The sequence below is a fragment of the Sceloporus occidentalis genome, unplaced genomic scaffold (assembly GCF_023333645.1).
Source record: "Sceloporus occidentalis isolate IW3139 unplaced genomic scaffold, rSceOcc1.0.p SCAF_7, whole genome shotgun sequence".
Classification (NCBI taxonomy): Eukaryota; Metazoa; Chordata; class Lepidosauria; order Squamata; family Phrynosomatidae; genus Sceloporus; species Sceloporus occidentalis.
In genome coordinates this window covers 68,318,117-68,343,685 of record NW_028316987.1, presented here as the reverse complement: position 1 = coordinate 68,343,685, position 25,569 = coordinate 68,318,117, and the positions used below count along the sequence as shown (strand labels likewise).

The 25,569-nt window shown below is 39.3% G+C and overlaps 1 protein-coding gene across 1 annotated transcript in view; it reads left to right on the top strand.

Annotated features, from left to right (window-relative positions):
• Positions 1–25,569, top strand: part of VPS50 (VPS50 subunit of EARP/GARPII complex) — an 88,738-nt gene that overhangs the window by 55,957 nt on the left and 7,212 nt on the right. The window contains exons 21-23 of the mRNA XM_089533212.1: positions 7,980–8,101; positions 15,628–15,708; positions 24,838–24,986. Of these exons, the coding sequence (XP_089389338.1) occupies positions 7,980–8,101; positions 15,628–15,708; positions 24,838–24,986 (352 nt within the window). The remainder of the gene's footprint in view (positions 1–7,979; positions 8,102–15,627; positions 15,709–24,837; positions 24,987–25,569) is intronic.

Here is a 25,569-nt window from a genome sequence, read left to right as displayed (position 1 = left end):
ATTAATAATTATTGCTCAATAGTTCTTGGCCAAATGCATATCGTTCTCTGAGCTCACAGTCTGTTGACACATCTTGTTTGCCTGACAAATTTGTAAAATTACCACCTAAAAATCTAAATAGGCTTGTTGGTTTTTTAAAGCACTTCACAAAATTTAGATGAACTTGTTATGATGTTGTTCAGATGTTTGTAGGCAAGAATGTTCTTTGGTTCCCCCCCCCATTATTTTTTAAAGTTATCTCTATAAAGGCTACCCCTAGCTAGGTCGGTAGGCACATGGCAGAGCATTTTGCCCGATATTCCAGCTTAGTTGTGGATTTCTGGTATGTGTTCAGGAAATACGTTGAGAATACATCACCTAAAAGACAGCTGACCAACTCTTGGCCTTCAGATCCAAACACTGAGTTAAATTTAGGTGACTCTGAGAATCCACACCGCATTTTAATCACAGCATCATTAAAAGATTGCCCCTGGTTTCACTTTATAAGAAAAGACCCCCCCCCCATCCCTCAGTGGCATATGAAAAAGTAGTTTCCCACTCATAAATGTTTTATTTGACTTCTGTATTTTATTTGTAATACAGTTGGTCCTCCTTATAGGCGAGCTTGGCTTCCGTGGCTTTGAGCTTACGCAGAAGGCAAGCCCTGGCAGAAGTAATGGGGCACATACTCACACCGTGCACCCTGTGGGCCTTTGGTATCCACTGAGGATCCAGGTGGGTCTCTTGTTCCAGGAGCCGCCGTGGATACCAACAACTATGGATGCTCAAGTTCCTTTAAATACAATGGATAGTAATTGTTAAGGAAAAAGCAGCATGGGACATACAGTGAAAGAAATAAAACATGTATGTGAGAGTCAGGATGACTCAGCAAAAGCAATTAGAAGCCACACAGGTGTAAAAGGTAATGTAATTAGAAAGTCCTAAATGCCAAGGACAGAAATGCAAAGTGGATAATTGAACACACCTGAGAATTGTTAAAGTGGACAAGGTGAAATGATGAAATCATTAATTGTGGGTTGAAACAAAAGAACCAATGAAAGTGGTTGTACACGCCCACTGGGTGGAAACTGACAAGAGTGGGTGGTGTTTTCCAAGGGCTATAATAATGGCTATGAATCCCAATGTATTTTGTGGGTAGTAGTGGAGGAATATTGGAGTTGTGTTGGATAGTTTTGGAGCTGTATATAGTAGAATAAAGTAGATCTTTTATATAAGACTACTGAGTTGTCTGGTGTCTTGAGTGAAGATACAAGAGCCAGCTGGATCCTGAAGAAGTGAGAAGACTTCTGAGAGAAGCAAGAGTGAGAAGGTTTGGAGAGTTTGTCAGGGTCTTCAGCCTATTCTCTGTAACTCTGCTGCCCTAGAGCAAAGCTTTAACCACTGGCCAAAACTGGTCAGCGCCGGTGCGTAACAAGGTGGTGAGTTCGAGCCAGAGGTGAAGAGCTACAACTCCCATCATCCCTGACAGTAAAATGGTGTCCTTTATATAAAATGGCAAAATCAAGGTGTGTGATCAAGGTCTGTCTGTCTGTCTATCTATCTATCTATCTATCTATCTATCTATCTATCTATCTACACACCATATATACTTGAGTATAAGTTGACCTCATGTATAAGTCGAGGGCAGGTTTTGGGTTCCAAATTATGGATTTTGATATGACCCATGGATAAGTCAAGGGTAAAACTTAAGGTCATGGAATGAAGTATGTAAAGGATGAAGCAAAGGAAAACAATGCCAAAGAACTTACAAAATTCCAGCAGGGATAACTATTTGTGCTCGTACTAAAGGCTGGATGGAAGGGGCCAGAGCTTTTAGGGTAGATTAAACTCTTGCCTTTCACCAGGGGATGGTTATGTATGTGTGTGTGTGAGTAATTTATGGATAAGTCGACTCGGGTTGTTGGGGTCAATTTTTTAACCTAAATTTTATACATGAGTATATACAGTGTCACATACATATACATACAGTTGGCCCTGTTCCAGATCCCCCCACGTAAGGGGAAATCTGCGTATGCTCGCATCCCATTGGAAACAATGGGGCGAGAGCACACAGCGGCGTGAGCATCACAGGCGCACACATCGGGGTTTTTTTGTCGTGCGGCTTCTACTTAAGCCGGAATCCGTGTATAGCGCGCCTGTGTTTGGCACAGGCGCTCTCTCTCTCTCTCTCTCTCTCTCTCTCTCTCTCTGTGTATACGTATACAGTATATTCAAGCTATGGGTGCTTAAATTTGTGCATAAAGAATCTGTGGATATGGAGAGCCAACTCATGCAAATTGAGACACTTGGTTTTTGCTGGTTATCCTGCCCACTTAAGCTTCCCAGTCTCCTGTGTTGCTATTCCTGGGGGTTGGGAACCATCAGGAACAGAATGGTTTAATAAATGGGAATAGGAATGATCAAACATCAGATGCCCCTGCTTGTATGAATGAAAGTGCTTTGTAATTTTCTGCTGAAGTACATATGTACCATTAGAAGGGAATCCCATAGTGCTAGATTTTGTCTCTTGTAACTTAAAACAATTAGACTTGATCCTACCCTCTAGGGCAGTGGTCCCCAAATTGTGCTCTTTAAGAGATTTTGGACTTCAGCTCCTAGAAGCCATATTGGCCAATAGTCTGGGATTCTGCGAGCTGAAGTCCAAAATCCCTTAAAAAGCACAGTTTGGGGACCACCGCTCTAGGGTAACAGTGGACAAACCTGTACCCTCCTCTCTGTGACAACCATTTAGATATTTTAAAAGTGCAATGAAGTCATTCCTCAGTTTTCTTTTCAACAGGCTGAACGTTCCCAAAACTCACTCCAGTTTATATATGTCATTGCTGTGTTCCTTTGACTTATGGCAACTGTAAGATGACCCTATCATGGAGTCTTCTTGCCAGTATTTGTTCAGAGGGGGTTTGCTTTTATCTTCTTCTGAGGACGACAGAGTATGACTTGCCCAAGGTCACCCTGTGGATTTCCATGGCCAAGTGTGGGTTAGAATCATAAATTCATAGAGTTAGAAGAGACAGCAAGGGCCATCCAGTCCAACCCCCTGTAGGAAATCCGAATCAACGCATCCCCGACAGATGGCCATCCAGCCTCTGTTTAAAGACCTCTAAGAAAGGAGACTCCACTACACTCCGAGGGAGTTTATTCCACTGTCGAACAGCCCTTACTGCCAGGAAGTTCCTCCTAATGTTGAGGTGGAATCTCTGTTCCTGGAGCTTGCATCCATTGCTCCGGGTCCTAGTCTCTGGAGCAGCAGGAAAAAAGCTTGCTCCCTCCTCAATATGACATCCCTTCAAGTATTTAAAGAGGGCTATCATATCACCTCTTAACCTTCTCTTTTCCAGGCTAAACATCCACAGCTCCCTAAATCGTTCCTCATAGGGCATGGTTTTCAGACCCTTCACCATTTTAGTCGCCCTCCTTTGGACACGCTCCAGTTTCTCAACATCCTTGTTAAATTGTGGTGCCCAGAACTGGACACAAAATTCCAGGTGGGGCCTAACCAGAGCAGAATAGAGTGGGCACTATTACTTCCCTTGATCTAGACACTATACTTCTATTGATGCAGCCTAAAATCACATTGGCCTTGTTAGCTGCCACATTGCACTGTTGAATCATGTTCAATTTGTGGTCTACTTGGACTCCCAGATACCTTTCACACGTAGTCTTGTTCAGCCAGGTTTCACCCATCCTATATCTGTTCATTTCATTTGTCCACCCTCAGTGCAGTACCTTGCATGTCTCCATGTTGAAATTCATTTTGTTAGCTTTGGCCCAACTTTCTAGTCTGTTCAGGTCCTTTTGAATTTTGATCCTGTGCTCTGGGGTATTAGCTGCTACTCCTAATTTGGTGTCATCTGCAAATTTGGTAAGTAAACCCCCAATTCTGTCATCCAAGTCATTGATAAAGATGTTGAAAAGCACTGGGCCCAGGACAGAACCCTGTGGGACCCCACTGGTACTTCTCTCCAGGATGAAAAGGAGCTATTGTTGAGCACCCTTTGGGTTCAGCCGGTTAACTAGTTATAAATCCATGTAACAGTTACATTGTCTAGCCCACATTTCACTAACTTGTTTGCAAGAATGCCATGGGGAACTCTGTCAAAAGCCTTACTGAAATCAAGATATACTATATCCACAGCATTCCCTTCATCTACCAAGCTGGTAATTTTATATATAAAAAAGAAGAGGTCAGATTTGTCTGGCATGACTTGTTTCTCTGAAACCTGTGCTGATTTTTTGTGATTATGGCATTACTTTCTAGATGTTCACAGACTCTCTGTTTAATCTGCTCTTGAATCTTTTCTGGTATTGATGTCAGACTAACTGGATGATAATTGTTGGGATCCTCTTTTTTCCCCTTTTTGAAGATGGGGACGACGTTTGCCCTCCTCCAGTCTGCTGGGACTTCTCCTGTTCTCCAGGAGTTCTCAAAGATTATTGCCAATGGCTCCGATATTATATTTGCCAGTCCTTTTAATACTCTTGCATGTAGTTCATCTGGTCCTGGAGACATACTGTATATTCGTTTAGATTGAACAGGTATTCCTGTACTATCTCTTTACTTATTCTGTGCTGAATTTCCCCTGTTCTGTCCTCTGCTCCATTTTCCTGAGGTTCAGCACCCTTTGCCTTTTCTGAGAACACTGTACACTGAGGCAAGAAGGTGTTGAGTAATTCTGCCTTTTCTCTGTCCCCTGTTAGCATTTTGCCATCTTCTTCATGAAGTGACCCTACCGTTTCCTTCTTCCTTTTGCTGTGGACATACCCCAAAATGCCCTTTTTGTTGTCCTTAACCTCTCTAGCAAGCCTGAGTTCAGAACCCTGGTCTCTAGAGACATACCTGTAGTACTATGCTCAGACCATTACACCATGATGAATTTTTCTGTTCATCTTGTATGGAATTTTTTAAAGACATATTGTAAGTTTGAAAACATGCCATTCAACATGTCTAAGACACTGGACCGCTTTCTGTATGTTTTGCTGATTAACTTCTCTCTCAGATGTTTATCACACTATACTCTTAAAGTGCTACTATTCCACTTTGACTCCTCTAGCTGCCTCCTGTTGCATTCTGGGATTGGCAGTTTTAAGGAGGGGTATTTAGAATTCTCAGGCAGAGTTCTCTGCCTGAGAATTCTAAATACCCCTCCTTAAAACTGCCAATCCCAGAATGCAACAGGAGGCAGCTAGAGGAGTCAAAGTGGAATAGTAGCACTTTAAGAGTATAGTGTGATAAACATCTCAGACTTCAGAGCAAAGTTAAAGATTATCTTCTTTTTTGTCAGACTGGCTTCATTGTAAAAGCCTGGCTTCATTGACTCCTTTGCAATCCAGTTGTGATAAGCTTACTATGAGCAAACTTCTCTTGGACAGTTACAGCTTGTTTGTGTTGGAAAAAATAATAATATTGGAATGAGCCAATTGTTAAAATGGAAATTTTAACTGATATTTAATACCTGCAACATTTCTTTTTCTAAAGTTACTCATGGTCCTGAAAAACGAGTATTCCAAAATGTATTAGTGTTGTCCAGAACATAATGAAATAATTCTAAATATCTCCCTAAGCATGTTGCAAAGTACTGTATATAATAAAGATTAAAAATAAAACAAAAGGCAACCCCTACTAGTGACCTTGCTGGCTGCAGCATATGGGAGTTGTAGGTGAAAACAACTGGAGGGTGAAAGATTCCCTAAAGTTCCTTTAAGTTAAAATATAAAGATCTTATGCTTTTACTTGGAATTCTTAGTATTGTAGTTAGTATTCTTAAGTATTTCTAAGAAATACGTGCTAGTACTATAACATTTATCAGGAAAGCATGTGTGTGGCCAATATCTTTGGGCATGTCTCTTTTGAATGAAAATGTTACTTCTGTTACCATTATTCCATTAAAAAAAACACAACAAAAACCCTCTGATGCTTGTATTATTGTTGAATCTCCTGGTCATAACTGCTTAAAATACCTGTGTAGTGCAAAATGGTTGCTTAGTAGTTTTATAGAAGATTTGAAAAATTGGCATCATTTTAGAGAAGAAACAAAAAAAAATGTTCTTGGAATATGAATAGTGTCAAGATGCAGAATGATGCAGTGATAAAGAAATGTTCTTGGCATCTAGTGGAAAAAAGATTTTACAGGGACAAGATTTAGGTGAAGAGTGCCTTGTTTTGCCCCTAGTCTCTTAAGGGCTGTCCTGCATATTTTCTGTTATGCAAATATGCCATCTGAAGAAATTTATGGAAGACCAAAGAATGGTTTAATTTTATATTGCATGTAGATTTTTAAAGAACTTGGGTGACTGTTGCAGTACACAGCTAGAACTGCAACCATTAAGAAGTACAGGGCAAGAGAAGATCTTGTGTTCTAGCTTCAGAGAACACAGGGAATCTAGATTTCATTAATGAATGTATACGTTATGTACTGTTTAGGTTTTTTATTTGTTTATCTAAATCGTTAATGTACTATGTATTTTTATGTAATTTTGTAAACTTCTTTGATCTTTTTGGAAAGGCAGTATATAAATTAATTAATAATAATAATTATCATTATTATTAAAATAATTGTTAAAATGTATATGGTCAAACAAAGTGTAAGCAAATGAAACTACTCCTTATACTTCCAACAGTAAGTGCTGGATGGGTGCATGAATCCGCTTCCATTGCCATACTGTAATTTGAGAAAGAGAAGACACTGAGTTCATTTTCTGATAATCTAAAACAAGGGTTGGCTGTTGCATGCCAAATCATTCTGAACCTTCTCAATCTTCTTCATCATCTCCCTCATCCTTTATCCTTCATTATGGTATCTAAGGCAGACAGGAGTTGCATTCCAACAACATTTTCAAGGCCACCTGTTCTCTTCCTCAGTATAAAACCATTACTAGATGTGCCATAAATTTATGTATGGCTGTATTTTTCCACTTTCCTGCCACCTCCTCTCTTAATCTTGGGGGAAATAGGAACTAGTCGAGGTCCCCTGTTAGAGAAAAGGGTATGAACAAAAATTTCTATTCATTATTACTAGCCCCTAAAGCCAGCACATTGTAGAGATTGACATCTCTTCTACTACAGACAATTTGATGTGTGCTGGGCTTCACCAAATACTATTTCATGTACCAAATAGGTCCCTGAATTATTTACACCCAGTAAAAGAAAACCAAGTATGGAGAGCTACAGCAAAAAAGATTAAGGGGCTGTATAGATTGGGAAGAAATGGCGGCGGCAGGGTGGAGTGGAGGCTTGGCGGCTGTTGTCTGCCCCAACTCCATCTCCAAAGTGGCATCACGCCATCTGCATGACCTGATGGCATGCGGCATCATGTTTCTACGGTGCAATGTTTACATATGTTGCGCTGAAAAAAGTGGGAGAGCTGCAGCAACGGCTTTTTTCTACCCTAAAAAGGCACGGCATTTTGCAACTTCTTTTGGGGTTGGAAAAACACTGGATTGGGCCTGTGGTTGCCGTGGCCCCAATCTGGCAAAGTAGGGGCACAGAGCTGCTCCTTTAGGGCCATAGTTTTCCACCTAAAGGTAAAAGTGCTCTTTTGAAAACAGAAAGCAAAACCCCTGGGGAAAATGTAATGGGATATTGGTAGCAACTACCTGATTCACTATCCAGAGAATAAAACCATTTGTTTTAGGCAAGGGTGAAAGAGGAAACAATTTACTTTAAAAATCATTTAATGGATTTTAATATTTTCATGTAAGTAAGATGGCAAATCTGCTGACCACTATATTTTCTTCTAAGAATGGAGGGCTAGCTCTGAGTCCATTATGTTTCCGTCTAATAGCATATATACCACTGAGCTTCCTAACATCCCTTTACATGCACCTTGCCTGTATTATTATCGGCATTTCACTGGTATCTATTGTTCATTAATTTTTTTTAAAATGTAAAATTTCTTGAATTTAATGAGCAGATACATGTCTACATACAAATGACTACATTTTGTTGGCTAACTTCTTTTGGTTACTTTTTGTCTTCAAAGGCAAATACATGCAGATGATGAACATTTTGAAGCCCATTGCATTTGATGTGATCCACTTCATGTCCCAGCTTTTTGACTATTATATGTATGCAATATATACGTTTTTTGGACGGAATGACACAGTAAGTAAATATTACCATTCATCAGTGTGTTCTGGCATGATGAAGGGGAGGAAAAAGAAGGAAGCACTCTTAGCTGAGACAGTAAATTACTCTTGAAGTTAATTATTATAAGACCCATAGAAGAGCTTGTGCTTAGCTTTTAAGATAGCACAGAAAATGAAATATTATGAAGTAGTAATCTGAGAATTATTCAAAAATCACTTTTTATTTCATAACATTGAGGAAGATAGCACCCATGCTACAATGACATATTTTGCTGTTTCAATTGCTTTTAAAATAATGTGCACACGTTTTAAATTACGATTTGGTGCTCTCATAACATGTAATAGAGAACAAAAATTTCCCCTTAGGTTTTTCAGAAGGGAAAACCCATAGGCAAACAAATGAGATGAGTTTATGTGGGTCATGTAGGCTGGTGAGTGTGCTCCTACAGATTTATAAAAGCTCCTCAATAATTTTGAATAATTAAGACAGTCCAATTTGAGCTATCTTTCCAAGCATCATCTACCATGGGTCATGAAGCCAGAAAGAAGTGAACACATCTCACATATCCCTTCCCTCTCATCCTCCTGTTGCATACTGACTTTGGCACAAAGATTTTGGCTTGTATTAAGCTAGAGTTCACCATTACATGTGAACTGGAGAAGTATAACTTCATTAACCAACTAGAAATACAGTCAGCCCTCTGTATTGGTGGGCTAGCCATCCACGGATTGAAGCATCCACAAATGGCCCACCCAGTATTGCAAGTGGCAGTGCATGCATGTGACCGCACCAACACAGTCATGGGCACATTGCATGTCCATTGGCAATAATGGGATTTGAGGTTCCACAGGGGGTGGGTAGAATGGAACACCTGTCAATATGGAGGGCCAACTGTATAAGCAGGATATTGATAACAGAGCATAGAAACATCCATGTTAAACGGCTAAAAGCAATCAATTGGTAGTGTTGAAGAAGGAAATTTTAACATGATTTCAATTAATTTCTTCATGAGTTGATTAAATTAAAATAATTTAAAGTAGCCAGAACTGAAATAAAATTTCAATCATATACAGCTATGAAAGCAATAATGGTTGTTGAAATTTTTAACAAATTAAGGGTAACACATTATTTCCATTTTGTAGTCATGTGGACAAGTTGACTATGGTTTGAAATCAGTGAGAATTTTAGTGTAGCTAATGGAGGCTGAATCCAGCCCAAGGAGATTGGTCCTGAAGATACAGTCTGAATTTTAGAAAAGTATAGTCATTGTAAGAGTGTAGAGATGGTAAGCCATCCATAGGTCTCTAGGCCTTTTTCAAGCTACACAGGGAAGGCATTACAGGGAAATGTTATTGTTCCTTTGGTAGCTGTCATTAAGTAGCTAGGCTTTCACTAAGCTGGTTCATTGTGCACATACTATTCATCATTTACTTTGAGCTTATACATTTGCAAGGTATGTTTAGAATATCAGTACAAACAAATTAAGGATATTTTCCATGTTATAGAAATTTCAAAATTGATGTAAATGCTAGGATTGGCTGCCCCATGAGCTTTAACAAAATAGGATTCTAAATTAGGCATTTATTTGCTTGACAGATCCACACGTGTTACTAAGTAGTCTTGGCTGTTCTTTTTGGCAAAAATAATACATTTAAGGTTGTGTTGTTTACAGGACTTAACAGTAAAGATTTATCTTAAAATGACTTGATTTTCTTTGGCTATTTCTGTTGTTCTTTGTTTCAACTTTTTCTATATTGCCTGTTTATATTTTAAAGCTTTTACCCTGTTCTATACTTTCCACATTAGCAGAGAAATACACAGAACTAGGCAGGTAAATGGGGGGAAAACCCACTGTATGAGGGCCTAAATACCCTAAAGGCACTAGATTTTGTCTTGCCTAATCAGGGGCAGCCTTGTACTTGGATGGGAGACAGCCAACGATACCAGGTGCTGTAGGCTATATTTCAAAGGAAAGAAATGGCAAACCCATCTCTGAGGATTCCTTGCTTAAGAAAACCCTATGAAATACATGGGGTTACTATAAGTTGGCAGATGACTTGAAGACACCACACACACACACGTTTCCTAGAAAAAGGAATATCTAAGCATTCTTATCTTACAGAACACATTACAGATTGGTGAACTGTATTCTGCTTGGTATGTTTCAAGATGCAATAGCTTGAGTTCGTCTGTGTGCTTGCCTTTCCAAATCTGGTGCCATCCAAATGTGTTGGATTACAACTGGAGTCATTCTTAGCCAGCTGGCTAAGGGTGATGGAAACTGTAATCAGACGCTTATCTGAGGCACCAGGTTTGGAAGGGCTGCCAAAGAGCAGCAGAACCATCTTTTAAAAATAGCCTGAAATGCTTGCTTGAGTTCCCCAAGAGCTGTTTTCTCACCCATAATGGTGTGTGGACAGGCAATGTGTCACCTGCAGGAATTACATTGACTTTCACTTCTCCCTGTCCATCTCACCTTAGTCGGCAATAGTTTCCTTTTCTCAGTATTAAACCTGACATATTCCACAACACCTCTAACACCATCCCTTAAAAATAACATGTTGATTTTGTCTGAAGGCTGTGCATTCTTCATTGAGTCAACATCTGCCAAGTAGTATTTTTTTCTGCTCTTCTTGCCTCTCCTTACAAGGAACAAAGATACAATTTTTCTTCCTTTTCTTTTTATTTCTGATGCAGTGTTGGCCAGTTTTAGTTTCCTAAAATTTCAGAAGCTGTTTATAATTTGGAAACCAAACCTTCACATTATCTTAGCAGTAATTAATAATCAAATTGAAACCTTATCTTCTGCAACAAAGAGGATTTGGAAGGAAACATGGGTGGGTTACAGACCGCCCATTTGGGGCGGGCTGTACCCGCCCCTTTCCCCGGTGTATCGGGGCCTTAGCTGGTAGAACGGCAGCCGCTGAGGCCCCGATCTGCCGCTTTTCAGGCTGCGGGGAAGCGGCAAAACGCCGCTTCCCCACAGCCTGAAAAGGGGTGTCCTTGGGGCTTCAAGCCCCAAGGACACCCCACGGCGGCGGGGAGGAGGAGAACCCTTGCTTCGCTGGGCGCAGCTGTCTGAAGGCTGCGCCCAGCAACGCAAAGTGGCGCCACAAACCAGGAAGGAGCTCCGAAATGGAGCTCCTTCCTGGTCTGTGCTAAGGGCGCACTAGGCGCCCTGGCATGGAGCGAGGACGTCACATCCGCGCCACCCCGTATAGAGGTGGCGCGGCTGTGACATCATGGCGGCGGCCGTCTGGAATGGCCGCCGTCATTTTTTACGTGCGGAGCGTGTATTAGGGTTAGGGAGGTGCGGAAGCACCGCACCTCCCTAACCCTAGTACATGCTCTGCACGTACTTTAATGGCAGTGTGTAACCCACCTAGGAGATTTTGCTGCAGTTGTTTTACAGTAGATGACTATTCAGTGGATAAACTGTAAATATTTCCATGTAAGGGGAGAATGTTATATTCTCTACCTTTGTAGAAGACCTCCCACTCATCACCTACCTCCTTGCTAATGTTTATTTTGTAGTGTACCAATGTACAGTCTTAACTTCCAAGGGCCTTTGCTCTAGATTGTTGGAATGTTCAGCTGTGCAATGAAATTCTAATAGAAAAGTATTTTGAATGTGGGTCATGTTCTTACAGGATCTGTACATGGGATACTGAACTGTTAAGAAAAGCATACAATTGAATACAGTTTATTATCTACCACTCTGAATGCACCAGTCTTGTCTGATTTTGAAAGCGAAGCATATAGAGCATGAAAAAAATTCTGCCCAAAACTTCAGAGAGCTGGGGGTTTAGATGGATTAATGGATTAATAGTCTAATAGGCCACATCCTATATTCCTGAATGAACAATTGTAAAATGCTTTTGACATGCTTTTAGTACCCATTGTGAACTTCTGAAAGCAAAACCAATCCTTGAAATTCATGAAGCACTAAAGCAGTTTTGTAAATAATTCTAAACAGTATCCAAGTGTGCACTTGCCTTCCAGTTGATAAGTAATATCAAGGTTTTCTATTCAATGACATGTCTTCACCTTTAGCAATTCAAACAGATAGCATAAGTGCAGCCTTTTAATAAAAGGGATTGTTGACACAGATTCAACTTCAGCAAATATGCATTGCTTCACTCCTGATTTGTTTTTTTCATCCAAACAGGTACAGAACATTATACATAAGGGTTCACAATTTTTTAGTTAAACACAACACATATATTTGATGCATTTTAAAACAGTGTTAGTTGTCCACTGTAAGCCAAAATATGACAGTCAAAATAAAATGGGTTGTATTAATTCAGCCTTGTTCTTAGACATTTGATGCCATCAGTATTGAGCAAATAAACTCAGAATTCTGCTTAATTGAAAGGTCAGCCACACCAAACTGAAATAGAGATAAATCTGAACCTTTGAATAAAGTTAGGTACTTTTAAAATTACATTTTTTCCAAGAAATTCTGTCTTCTGTATAAGTGTTCTTTCTTATTCATTTCTCCATGTACAGTAACTGTGGCAGGAGAAAACATGTTCATAAAAAGAATAAAAAGATAAAGGTAAAGGTAGTCCCTTGACATGAAAGTTTAATCGTAGCCGACTATAGTAGGCAGTGCTCATCTCCGTTACTAAGCTGAAGAACCAGTGTTGTCCGAGGACTGTTCTGGTGGTCATGTCACCAGCATGCCTGCACCAAAAGCTGTTATCTTCCCACCAAAGTGGTACCTATTTATCTACTTCAATTTGCATGCTTTCGAACTGCTAGGTTGGCAAAAGCTGGGACTAGTGAAAGGAGCTCACCCTGTAATGCAGCACTTAGGCCTTGAACTACCAACCTTCAATCTTCCAATCATCAGAATTGGTGTCTTAACCACTAAGCCACTGTATCCATAAAAATAATAAGCTAACAGATAATAAACTAAAAAATACCTGTGAGAAACCATTTATTTATAGACTTCTCTGAAAGTTGATCAGATATGTGTCCGTATGACTCTGATGACTACCTAGCAGACATTCAAATGTTCAAAGAGCTATGAAGTCCTCTATTGGTGGACATTTGTTTTTTTGTTGCTACAGTAGAAATCCTTTAGTTATTGAAAGGGCAGGAAAGACAATTTCGATTGACTAAAAAAGTTAATTTCTAAGGTATGAGAAAATAGGTCAAGAATAAGTGTGCAACATGCACAGATTGCTACAAAATATTAATTCTACAGATAGCCCTTTCTTTCTTTCTTTTTGTCTCAAAAGGTTTTTTTTCTCCATTTTTTTAATATGACTGTAAAAATATTAATTGGTACAAAAAAATAAAAATTGCAGGTGCCAGACAATTCCATATTTGAAAGTTCCAGGCTTTTAATTATGCAAGGCCATTTGTTTACTTCAAGCCAGGTAGTAGTAGTAGTAATAATAATAATAATAATAATAATAATAATAATAATTTATAGCCTGCCCAATTACAAGGAATCCGGGTGGGTTACAGCAATAAAAATACAGAGAATACAATAAAATAAAATACCATAAAATAAAATGTGACGTAAGTCACAGAATTTACAGCTAGAACTGGGCCTCTTTTTCACTCCCTGCCAGGTCTGATGATGACAATAGGTACAGAGGGAGAGTTCTTCTTCTTGAGGCAGGAATTTTATTTTAATTAATTTTAATTTAATTCTTCTTATTAAATTTAAGAGAAGAATTGGTGGATAGAGTGACGTAAGTCACAGTAAATGGGGAGAGGAACTAGGTAGGGAAGGCCTGCCAGAAGAGATCTGTTTTAAGAGCCTTCTTAAAGGCTGTAAGAGTAGAGAGTTGGCAGATCTTCTTTGGCAGATCATTCTATAGCTTTGGAGCAGCAGTGGAGAAGGCCCTCTGGGTAACTGAGGTTAGTCTAGATTTTTTTGGCTGAAGTAGAGTCTTCCCTGAGGACCTTAGAGTGAGGGACGGACAATACGGAAGAAGGCGTTCCCTTAAGTATTCTGGACCCAAGCCATGTAGGGCTTTAAATGTAATCACCAACACCTTGTACCTTGCCTGGAAACTAATTGGTAACCAGTGAAGGGATTTCAAAACCGTTGTTATGTGATCGTTACGAGAAGTACCTGTAATTAACCTGGTAGCTTGTGTATGGCAGTGTAACACTAACTTGGCTTATGTAGGACATTAGTGTGTTTTTTGAATGACACTTCTAAGCGTAGAAGGGCCATTCATTTGAATTTAGACCAAAGGAATATCTATTTCAAGAACTGTATTCCTGGAGTAAAACACATACCAGTATTTGGATAATATGGTGGAAGTAGACCCTGAAAAGGTGTGTATGGCGGGTTACAGACTGCCATTGTGGGGCGGGCTGCACCCGCCCCTTCCCCCGGTGTATCGGGGCCTTAGCTGCCAGAACGGCAGCCGCTGAGGCCCCGAGCCGCTGCTTTCCGGGCTGCGGGGAAGCGGCAAAAGGCCGCTTCCCTGCAGCCTGGAAAGGGGTGTCCCTGGGGCTTCAAGCCCCAAGGACATCCCGCGGTGGTGGGGAGGAGGAGAAAGGGGCCGCTTGGCCCCTTTCTCCTTTGGTCCGCTGGGCGCAGCCGTGTGAAGGCTGCGCCCAGCGGACCAAACCAGGAAGGAGCTCCGAAACGGAGCTCCTTCCTGCTCTGCGCTAAGGGCGCACTAAGCGCCCTGGCACGGAGCGAGGACGTCACGTCCACGCCACCCCATATAGAGGCGGCGCGGTCGTGACGTCCTCATGGCGGCGGCCATGTGGAACGGCCGCTGCCATTTTGTGCGCGCAGAGCGTGCACTAGGGTTAGGGGGTGCGGAAGCACCGCCCCTTTCTAACCCTAGTACGTGCTCTGCGCGTACTTTCCTGCCCGTTTGTAATGGGCCTGTGTTTCTTAATTCTCATCACAGTGCAGTTACCTGAACAGTTCTGTAGCAATCTTTATAGTTAATATTGGGTTTAAAATTAGGTATGTAATAATAGCTTGTGCTAATCAACATCATGCATATAATGGCCTTAATACCAGTTAAAACTGGGCCTTGCTTTGAGCCTTACAATAAACTATGGCATTTTTCTTCTTCTTGATTCATACTACAGGTATTTATGTAGGTGTAACTATATTCAGTCTTTTCAAATGAAAATCTACCTTACATAACTGATTATCTAAGTGTATGAAAATAAATGCTATTAAATAATACCTATAAATACTCAAGTTGATTTTCAATACTTTTTCCACCTGGCAAAATATCCCGTAATGTTTGATGTTGTTATTCTGATCAGTGCAATGTCCCAAAGTAACCATGTCAAGGCTGTTCAAAATTACATCTTATATGATGGGTAATTCTTGTGTTGGTATGAATTGTGTGTTGTTATTTTAGCATATAGAACATCTTTTTGTTGTGTCCATTGTTAAGTGCATTGATACCATCTTTATTAAAAGATTTTTCCTCCAATTTTGGGGTTTGATTGAATGTGCTTTTATGCAATGGGACATGAGTAAACCAAATTACTTGTCTTTTACCCTAATCGTCTTACTTAGAATTGATTCTTATTTCCAGTTTGAATCAACAGGACTTGGCCTCAGCAGCAGTAGGCTTCGCACCACCCTGAACAGAATCCAAGAGAGTCTGATTGATCTGGTACGTTATGGAGCTTTGTTAGAATTTTGCATAGTGAAGGAATACGATAAACCTGCTCAGCATTTGCTTTTGCACCATACACATTCACCATCCTGTTTTCAGGTTTATCTTTTCAAATTATGAAAAGAGTGGTCACAGGGCCTACACAAGATTTTGTTCCCTTCTCCCTCATTCTTCCTATGTAAATCACAAAATTAATTTCACCTGTCCGTAGAGCTTGGATAATTATTTTGAAAGTTCTTGTCCTGTTTCTCACACAGTTAATTATAGTTGTAGCTGCAGTTTCCCAAAAATAGTGTTATTTTCCAGTTTTCACAGATCATGAAAATTGTTATCTTTCGCTATGGCTGCATCTGCACTGCAGAAATAATGCCTTTGATACCACTTTTAAGTGCCATGGCTCAATGCTATGGAACTTTATAATTTGTAGTTTTGAAATATATTTAGCCTTCTCTGCCTGGTGCCACAACAAACTATAAATCCCAAGATTCTCTAGCAAGAAGCCATGGTAGTTAAAGCAGTTAAAACTTGAGGCAGTGGCACAAAACCGATTCAAGTTAGCACTTGATCCATTTGATATTTTTTCCTCTATCACTTCCTGATTTCAAATCCCCATAACTATAAAAATAACTTGAAAAGTTACAGTTGCATTGCAAAAAAGGTGACATGGCCTCTTGTCAGGTTCCAATCATAATGTAGCTTGGTTATAGCTTGGTAGTTTGGAATGAAAGAACTATAAGCAACTGGTTGTTTGTAATGAGTTAATTCTGAGCTCTGCAAACCCTTATGTAGTGGGTATACTGCAGCATTCTAACACTTTCCAATTCTAGTGTGCCAGTGCTCCTTTCACTCCAACTCCGGTTTCTTTGTCATTTATCTAAATTATGTTCTAGGGGGAAAATGTTGGAGATTAGACCCCCATGGCTGTTTCTACTGAAGCATATGCAATGTACAGTAAACATTCTGAATCGATTATTGTTGGTTATAATTTGAATAACACCCACCAACCTTTTTTGTAAAATGTCTTTGACAATGTGGAAATCCTACCAGTACTCCTAAAAATATTTCAGGAAGGAAGAGGCAGAAATGTGTCATAAAAACACAGCAGGAGGCAGGAGTTTTAAGTGTGGGTGGTAATGGTACAGTAGTAGAAATATTTTCTGATGGAACTTGTTAGCAATTTGTTCTGCTTGTTTCTACAGCAGTAGATTGCCCAAGTTAGTTCACCTGATGGAAAGATCTTAGTGTTGATGCAGCCTGTGGCTATCATGCCACCTTTTAGTAACAGCTAAATATTAAGCATTTAATAACCTTTTGAATATGGTGATAAAGAGTAACAGATGGAACAAATTCAGCCTTGGTGTTTTGCAACTACTTAACTATGTTAAGATTTTAATGACTCTTGGGCAGTGGTGTGGGCTGCAAATATTTTTCAAATTTCCATTACTCAGTTGTGAATTTTTTCCCCATTTCTGAAAAAAATAAATTGTCACCCGACTAAAGATGGAGAAATGAAATAGGTTTTCATTGCATATTGAATACTTTAACAGAAAGTAATTTTCAACAAACCATGCTGTATACTTATATACTTTGCAATTAACATCTTGACCATACTATACCTTATCCATACTACACCATACTATGCCTGGAGTTTTGGTACAAATTATAGAAATGGAATTAGACAGTTGGCATGGGTATGGACTGTCTTCCTCTCAGAAGCCCATTTGGCATCAACGCTGGTCTATTTTAATTTCAAGTCACAACACGAAAATAAATCTCTTGTGCTCATTGGTATTCTCAGTGACATTACCATTGATTTTAATGTATGTGAATGTACAGTTTTGTGCAGAAAAGATGCTCTCACTATATGGGGTCTTTTGCTATACAGCTGTGATATTGGCATAGTGATAGCCTTTCTCTATCCCTTTTCTTCTTCAAAGAAACTCTGTAATGGATGTTGGCAGCTTTCTTGTTTTCAGTTCGTTCCATCAAACTTGTATCAAAGTCTCTCTTATCAGAAATTTCTGCAGTCTTTCCTTTGACCTACTGAAGAAGGGCTTCAGTAATAGTAACAAGCCAAAATGTACTGGGCTTTTAAACTGTGAAACATAACCTCTTGTTATGCTTCTCCTCTTCATGATAATTGGTAATTACCTCAACACCTAGCAAATACTATATGTAAATGTTAGAATTTGTTCTGTTTAGTAGGAAGTACAGTTGGACCTCCACATTTGCAGTTTAGACTTCTGTGGATTTGATTCTTTGCAGGTGTGATTAATATGTTATTTCTAGGAATCTTTAGGTCCCCTAGTGCAACTCTGCCAGAGGCTGACCATAGAGCTGTGTTGGAGAACCTAGAGGTTTTTAGAGAAAACACCTATCTGGGTATTTTTTTTTATTGGTAGTTTTCCCACATTCATGGGGGGTCCTTCACCACTAACTCCAGCGGATGTGGAGAGACCACTGTATTTATTTCCAGATAGTCTCAGTTTTGACTTGCAGTAGTACAGAACAGCTTCATGATGGATAAAGAAGAGAGCCAGTCTCTTCTCTGTTGTCTTCAGCTTATCTGAAGGTTTTTCTAGGTTTAGAACAGGGGTGGGCAATCTGCAGGCCTTGCGCCAATTTTTATTCTTGCTTTATTTTAGACAAAAATACAGAAACTAGTGTTACTTTAGAGAGCCCTGGTGGTGCAGTGGTTAAATGCCTGTACTGCAGCCATTCACTCAAAACCACAAGGTTGCGAGTTCAAGACCAGCAAAAGGGCCCAAGCTCGACTCAGGCTTGCATCCTTCCGAGGTCACTAAAATGAGTACCCAGACTGTTGGGGGCAAATTAGCTTACTTGCTAATTAGCTTACTTGCTGTTCACTGCTATGATCTTTGGAATAGCGGTATATAAATAAAACAAATTATTATTATTATTAGTGGTTCGAGTGTAGGAGTGACTCCCCATCATATCTGTTGTATGGAGGTATGACCATTCCCACAGAGGTTCTCCTCTTATTTGTCCTTCTGTCCTTACTTTTCTAGGGGTGAAACCCACCCACATAACACTCTTCAAAAGACACAACCCCAGTGTTTTTCAGACATGAGTGGATACAAGGGCAGGAACAATTACTATGAGGCACGCAACTCAGAATAGCTTGACATTTACTAGGACTATTGACTGTTTAGACAAGCCCTTAATGGCTGTGTGCAGCTGATGATTGTGTGGTATTCAATCCCTGCCTAAGGTATTGTTTGGTATTCAATTCCTGCCTTCACATGATTGCAGGTTCAGTCTCTTGGCAATTCTTAAATGAAATATCTCTGGTAGGAGAAGTGGTATAGAGATTGAAGAACTTCTTCTGGTCAAAGCGGACAGTGTTGATTTAGATAGCCCTATGCAGATCCTAGAAACATTAACAATATATGGATATGTTAAAGTTATATCACTGAGGAGATCTAGTTTATCTCCAGCCTTTTTAAAATTCATTGATTACTTTGCTAAATCCTTAAACCTAAAAAAAAGCCACTTAGAATTGCTGGTGACTGCCATAATGAGTTAACATAATGAAAAACGTTAAAATAACAGTGTTTGGCCTTGTAACAACTAAATTAGCAAATGTTAATTGCTGGAAAATGTAAGTAATTGAGATACTGACTTAATTTTCTAATGAATTATTTCTCTCTTCTGGTCCAGATAGACAAAGGAGGGTGAGGTTATTAATGGCTGCTCATAACGATGGCTATAACCTCTAGTACCAGAGCCAGTATACTTCAGTCTGCCAGTTGATGGGGAAGATGAACAAGATGGTGCTGCACCCATGCCCTATTTGTGGGCTTCCCATAGCTGTTCTTTGAGTATTGTAGGAATAGAATATTGAAGTAGGTAGGTGTTTGGTGTAATCCAGTAGGACTTTCTAATGACTGTAGAAGAATCTGAGCCCAGATCTTCTGATTCTGAAGCCTAAATCCAATTGTCCTTCTTAACTATATAAATCTATTGAATCAATATGAATTTGGTGAGGAACAGTTATGTTAGTTCCATTGATTCTGGTCTATTTGAAGTTGGATTTAGGAGAAAATCAGTAGTTGACCACTTTGGCTTTAAGCTAAAATACAGACAGTTTTGTGTTCAGGTGAAAGCTCTCCATTATTTATTGTTACCTCAAACTGAGATTATTGTTTTCAGTGAAGTCCTAACGTCTATTGTATAATCTTTTCATTGGCTTAATTTGTTTAATACTAATTTCAAAAGGAATTTGTATTGTAAGACTGATAGGGGAAAGGAGACATTTTGGTTTGCAAAATTGCTCTTGCCCAGGAGAAGCATTAGTACGTAAAGTTTTAATTAACATCATCCATCACCATGAAGGGTGAGGGATTAGTTCCTGTACCTGTGCATGTGTATTGTGATAGTTCTGCTTGGATGTGCATGCAGATGTAGAATGTCTCTTGTAGAAAGAAGATATAAATTTTTAGATTATCAGGACAGAATATAATTGGGCTTCTGAAATGTAAGCAGCAGTCTCCCTGTCCTGTTCAACAGGCGTATTTGTGTAAGACAAAGTTTGAAATTTTCCTACCTAAGAAATAGGCTTATGAAAAGTCTAAAACTGCATCTACACTGCAGAATTAATGCAGTTTGACACCACTTTAACTGCCATGGCTCAATACTATGGTATTCATAGTTTTTGTAGATATTTAGCCTTCTCTGTCAGAAAGCTCTGGTGCCACAATTTATTTATTCATTATATTAATTTGTATTCCACTTTTCTCCCAAAATTGGGACCCAATAAACCACAAATCCTAGGATTTCATACAATGGAGCCATGACAGTTAAAGTGGTGTCAAACTGCATTCATGGTGCAGTGTGACAGCAGCTTGCGTTACAGTTAATGAGGGTTAAACTACTTAGGTGTCATATCCATATAACCAGTGTGGTTCAGATGGGACACTCATGTGTGGGGGAATAAATCATTTTCGTAACTCTTCAGTCTTGCTGTGGCTCCAGGTAAAAAGCCCACCAGTGTGCCCACAATGGAAATAATGGGCATGGAAAAATAAAAACTCATCTAGAAGGAACATTTCCTTACATGCAAATAGCAAGGGACTCATGTGGGACTGCAATGGGAGGCAAATGGCAAGAGTTTAACCCCTCAGCGCCAGTCTCTTCAAAGGGCATGGGATCAAGCTCATGCCCTATACAGTATATTTGAGAGGACCTTGTTTATTCTCACTTTCAGAGTTTGTAGAAGTTGTTGAATATTTCTCTAAGATTAAATGTGGCAAACCCCAGCCCCCATCTGGGAACATGGGTAGTTAGAAGTGTATGTTTTCCAGTACCTTTAAAGCTGTTGGAGGAAAAGTCCTAGAAATTTTTGGAAACTTGGGGGAAGAAATGTAATATCAATATCCTCAGAGTACAAGTCATAAAATCATAGAATCACAGAGTTGGAAGAGACTGCAAGGGCCATCCAGTCCAACTTCCTGCCATGCAAGAACTCTCAATCAAAGCATGCCCGACAGATAGCCATCCAGCCTCTGCTTAAAGACCTCCAAGGAAGGAGACTCCACTACACTCCGAGGAAGGAGTGTGTTCAATTGTCGAACAGCCCTTACTGTCAGGAAGTTCTTCCTAATGTTGAGGTGGAATCTCTTTTCCTGGAGCTTGCATCCATTGCTCCAGGTCCTAGTCTCTGTAATTTTAGGCACATCAACTCTGTTACGTATAACATGGTTTGGCATATACTGTAATTATCATGTTTGCTGTATTGGAGGCATAGTTTAGTCATAAAATGTTTATAAATAGTATTCACTTTTTAAATTTTTATTTTTTTCTTACAAATGGAGTTACAAGGGCCCGAGAAACCTCTTTGATTTTGCCAGTTTGTGAGAAAAACTCATAGGTGTTAATGAACCAAATATATATTTTTCTCCTTTAGTCCTCCAAAGCATCAAGCAGACATAAAACATTTATATTCATTAAAAGAACTGAAAAGAAATGAGAGAAGGAAATTAGGATAAGGAATTACAAAGATCTGATTCTACAGTGCTTCTCAAGTTATTGAATTGTGGGGGAAATGGCACCCCCCCACACATTCTTAAGAAAATAATCTTAATCATTCTTAAGAAAATAACTCATTTATTTCCGTTTTTTTCTGGAAGAATAAGGCTTTGGGGAAAAATATGGAGAGAAAATGTCCCCCCCTAAAGTTTTCATGATTTTCCCAAGGAACTTCCTTTCCAAGGAAGACTAAACTGTCTTTTTATCAGCATGCAAATATTTTGTCATTCTTGCAAGCTTTAAGCAACTGTCTGTTAAGAAAGATATTTGAGTATATTGCTGCTGTATCCTAGCCCTCCCCATGTGTTTAAAGCATATATTTGAAAAATCCTTATATAGAGCATTAATGCCATGACCATTCTATTTGTTTTTGTTTGCACCTGTTTGACTCTATTTTGAGTTCTCTAAAGTTTTAGTCCTAGAAGAAAGACAGAAGTCATCAAGTCATGTCAAGTCAATAAATAAACAAACAAATAAATAAATAGACAAATAATGCACCTGTTTCTATGAAACTGTCACCAATACTTTCAAAAGCCTATTGGCAGACTTGAATTGCACAATATAGACACATAATCTAAGCAGTCTCAAATTGGGAATGGATTTATATTCTTGAGCTCCAGTTTGTAAGACCTATGGCATAGCTGGCTCAGCTTGCATTTTCATTGTTTCAAGTATGAAACAATAAATTAATAATTTTTATCTGGTGATTCCAGTTATCAGTGAAGGCCTTCATTGTTGTTGCTATTGTTGGTTGTTTAAGTTCCCAGCTCCTGACTTGCAGGCCTTATCTTTTGGCTGAAAGAGTTAGTCAAAGAATGATGGTGTTGTCTTTCTTAAGTGTAATGTACAGTACAGCTAGAATTGAAAAGGAGCTGTTCAATGAGGCTGTTCCTGTGTCCAGTGGAGAAAATTGCACACTGTTAATATCTTTACATCGCAGCAATCAATGATCTATCTCCCTCCTCCCTGATGGTAAGTAGTGATACTGTACTAAAGCTGCCAAAGCTTGATGCCTCTTCCCCTTGAATGGCACCTATAACCCTGACAGTTGCTCAAAGGTCTTTCTTGTTTTCCTGTTCAATGAAGAAGAAAATGAAAGAAGAAAATGTCACTCTTTTCATTGTGGGAAACACTTGAGACACAAAAAAGCACACCACTTCTCATATCCTTCTTGGATTTTAAAGCACAGCTGCTATCACCATAATGAGAGGCCTCTTCTCATCTCCATCTTCCCCTTTTCTGCCTTAAAGATAAAGTTCCTTAGTATAATGATATTGTAGAAGTGTGGAACGATATTCTAAAGGAGCAAAATGTCATTGTGGGTCATGTAGTTGTCATATGTCCTCAGTACGTTGGATCAATGGGTTATATTTGTTCAGGAGTGTTGTGTCTAGCATGGGGGTGCAAAAAGCCTTCCTGTGTTTTGCTTTTTCTTTCCTTTGTATCTTGTTCATTTGCCAGCAAAGCACCATTGCTAGGGCAGCAGTGAATGTTCTCTTGTTTTAATTTTAAGGCCAAAAGGACTGCCTTTAAATGGCTACTACCCCCTCACCACCCTGTTCACTGCCAGTGTTGCCTTTAACTACTGCTGTTCTAACACCAGTTTTCTTATTCTTCCAAATTCTCTGGTGATCCCCTCATCTGTTAGTCATATGGTTAATTCAAGTCACTAAAGTCACATAATACATGGGATAATTTCATACCTGAGGTAGCAGAGTTTGCTGTCATTAAAGTACAATTTTTGGGTTAAATTTTGGGAATTTAATGGGTGGTTGCTGTATTTTTACTAGAGATGGGAAGAAATGCTTAAAGGTCTGGCTCTGGGTGCTTTGTACAGCAATTTGGGTGAGTAAGTGACTGTTTCTTGTAATTCCTCAGACAGAAAAATCCCTTGGACTGTCCCTGACAATGAAGCTTTGCAAATGTTTCCTACATTTTGTAACTTCACCACTTTTGATATGTGATTGGTATATTCCTCACCTGGAGAAATTTTAGTCCTTTAATGATTGAATCATGCTAACAAGTGGCATTTTATGTTATTGACCTATTTATGTCAAAAAGGGGTATGTGATGTGGCATGAGAAAAACAATCCACTGGGCCAGTGAAAGTGATTGTGACATTGAACACTGGCCAATAACTGCTCTGTTTTATCAACACAGTGCTTATCTACAAGATATCTACTTTAGGCACATCTTCAGTACTAGTTTCTAGGAATCACCAATGCTCCAAATGTGTCAGTGATGTGTGTTTTCATTTAATTGTAGATGTAGGTAAAAAGAAAAAAAAAAGAGTAGCTGACATCTGTATCTAATTATTTGTAAATCATTCACATTAACTATAGGTTTTTTTTCTGTTGCAAATGAATTATTAGTTGTTTGTTCCTAAACTATTATTGTCCATTATCTTGACATTTTCACATCACCTGTTTTATAATAATTTCTTCCTTCAAAAAATTTCATAAGCTTTACTTGCTTTGAGGAATAGGTAGCCAGGGAATGAGTGATAAATCTTAATTAGCTGCAGTCAATGGATAGGTTCTTGTCTCATTTTTCATCATATCAGTTTAAATGTCATGAGAGTGAGACTTGAGCAGAAACAGGCATTTTTACTGGACAAAGCCAAATTGTCATTGCTTAATCCTTCGTGCCATATATATATACATTGCTTGTGAAACACAACAAAAGCATGGATTTCTTGACTACCTATAAAATAGCTACAGCTTGAATTTGACTAATCAAAGTTATTTTGTGTTCTTGCAACAGGCATGTGAATTTTGCTACCTCTTGAAATGAGGAGCTATCTTATTAATCTTCTCAAATCTTAGGTCTCCCTGCTCTACAAGCTTATTCAAGTGTATGTGTTCTTGTGATCAGATTATCTGTCCGCTAGAAGCTAAAAGGAAAACAGTTGTGTGTTGTTAAAGTTTGGCCTCCAGAGATTTCTGTGTTGCTGTTGAAATTCAGCTGGGTGAAAGTCAAACGTGCCAGTTTCCATTGTCTTTACACTTTAGCTGTGTTTACGAAATTGTAGTTATTTTAATGTCTGTTCCCCACTTTCCTCGCATTCTACTGTTGCAGGATGTCTCCTCTGATGCTGCTGGACCTTTGACTGCTGCTGAAGAAAGAAAAGAAAAGGTTCCAATCCCACATCTCAGCCATCTTGTAATCTTGACATCAAGCAACACACTCTATGGCTTGGCAGAAAGAGTAGTAGCCACAGAATCCTTGTGCGTTAAGAACCTTCAAACCATATTTCTTTCAACTTTTTGGAAGCAGTTAGAAGACAGGTTGTTTTCACTACGGGCTATATGAGCGCAGAGAATCTTGTGTGATAGTATACATCAAGAAACTTTAAGTATCCTGCATTTTAAATAGTTATTTCAGCATGGAAGCTTGCCTAATTACTTCTACTTATGTGCTTGTCACTTGACATCTTAACATGTAGGTTAAAACAGTTTAAAACACATTTAAAACAATCGAAATGATAAAAGCACAGCACACCCAATTAACAGATCCTCATGTTACAATATGTTAAGAGCCAAAGGACCGCCTAAATAAAAAGGTGTTTGAAAGTGGGCTGACCAAACTTCCCATGGGAGGGAGATGCATAGCCTGGAAGGAGTCGCTGAGGGGACTTTATCGCCAAATGTGCCTGTAATGGTGTTGGGACAAAAAGAAAGCTTTCCCCCAAAATCTTATGACTTGGGCAAGCTCATGTTGGGAGCTATGGATTTTGAGATAGTCTAGAACCAAGCTGTGTAGGTCATAACTAGCACCAGTTATACAGGGAAATGAACTGGTGGCCAGTGA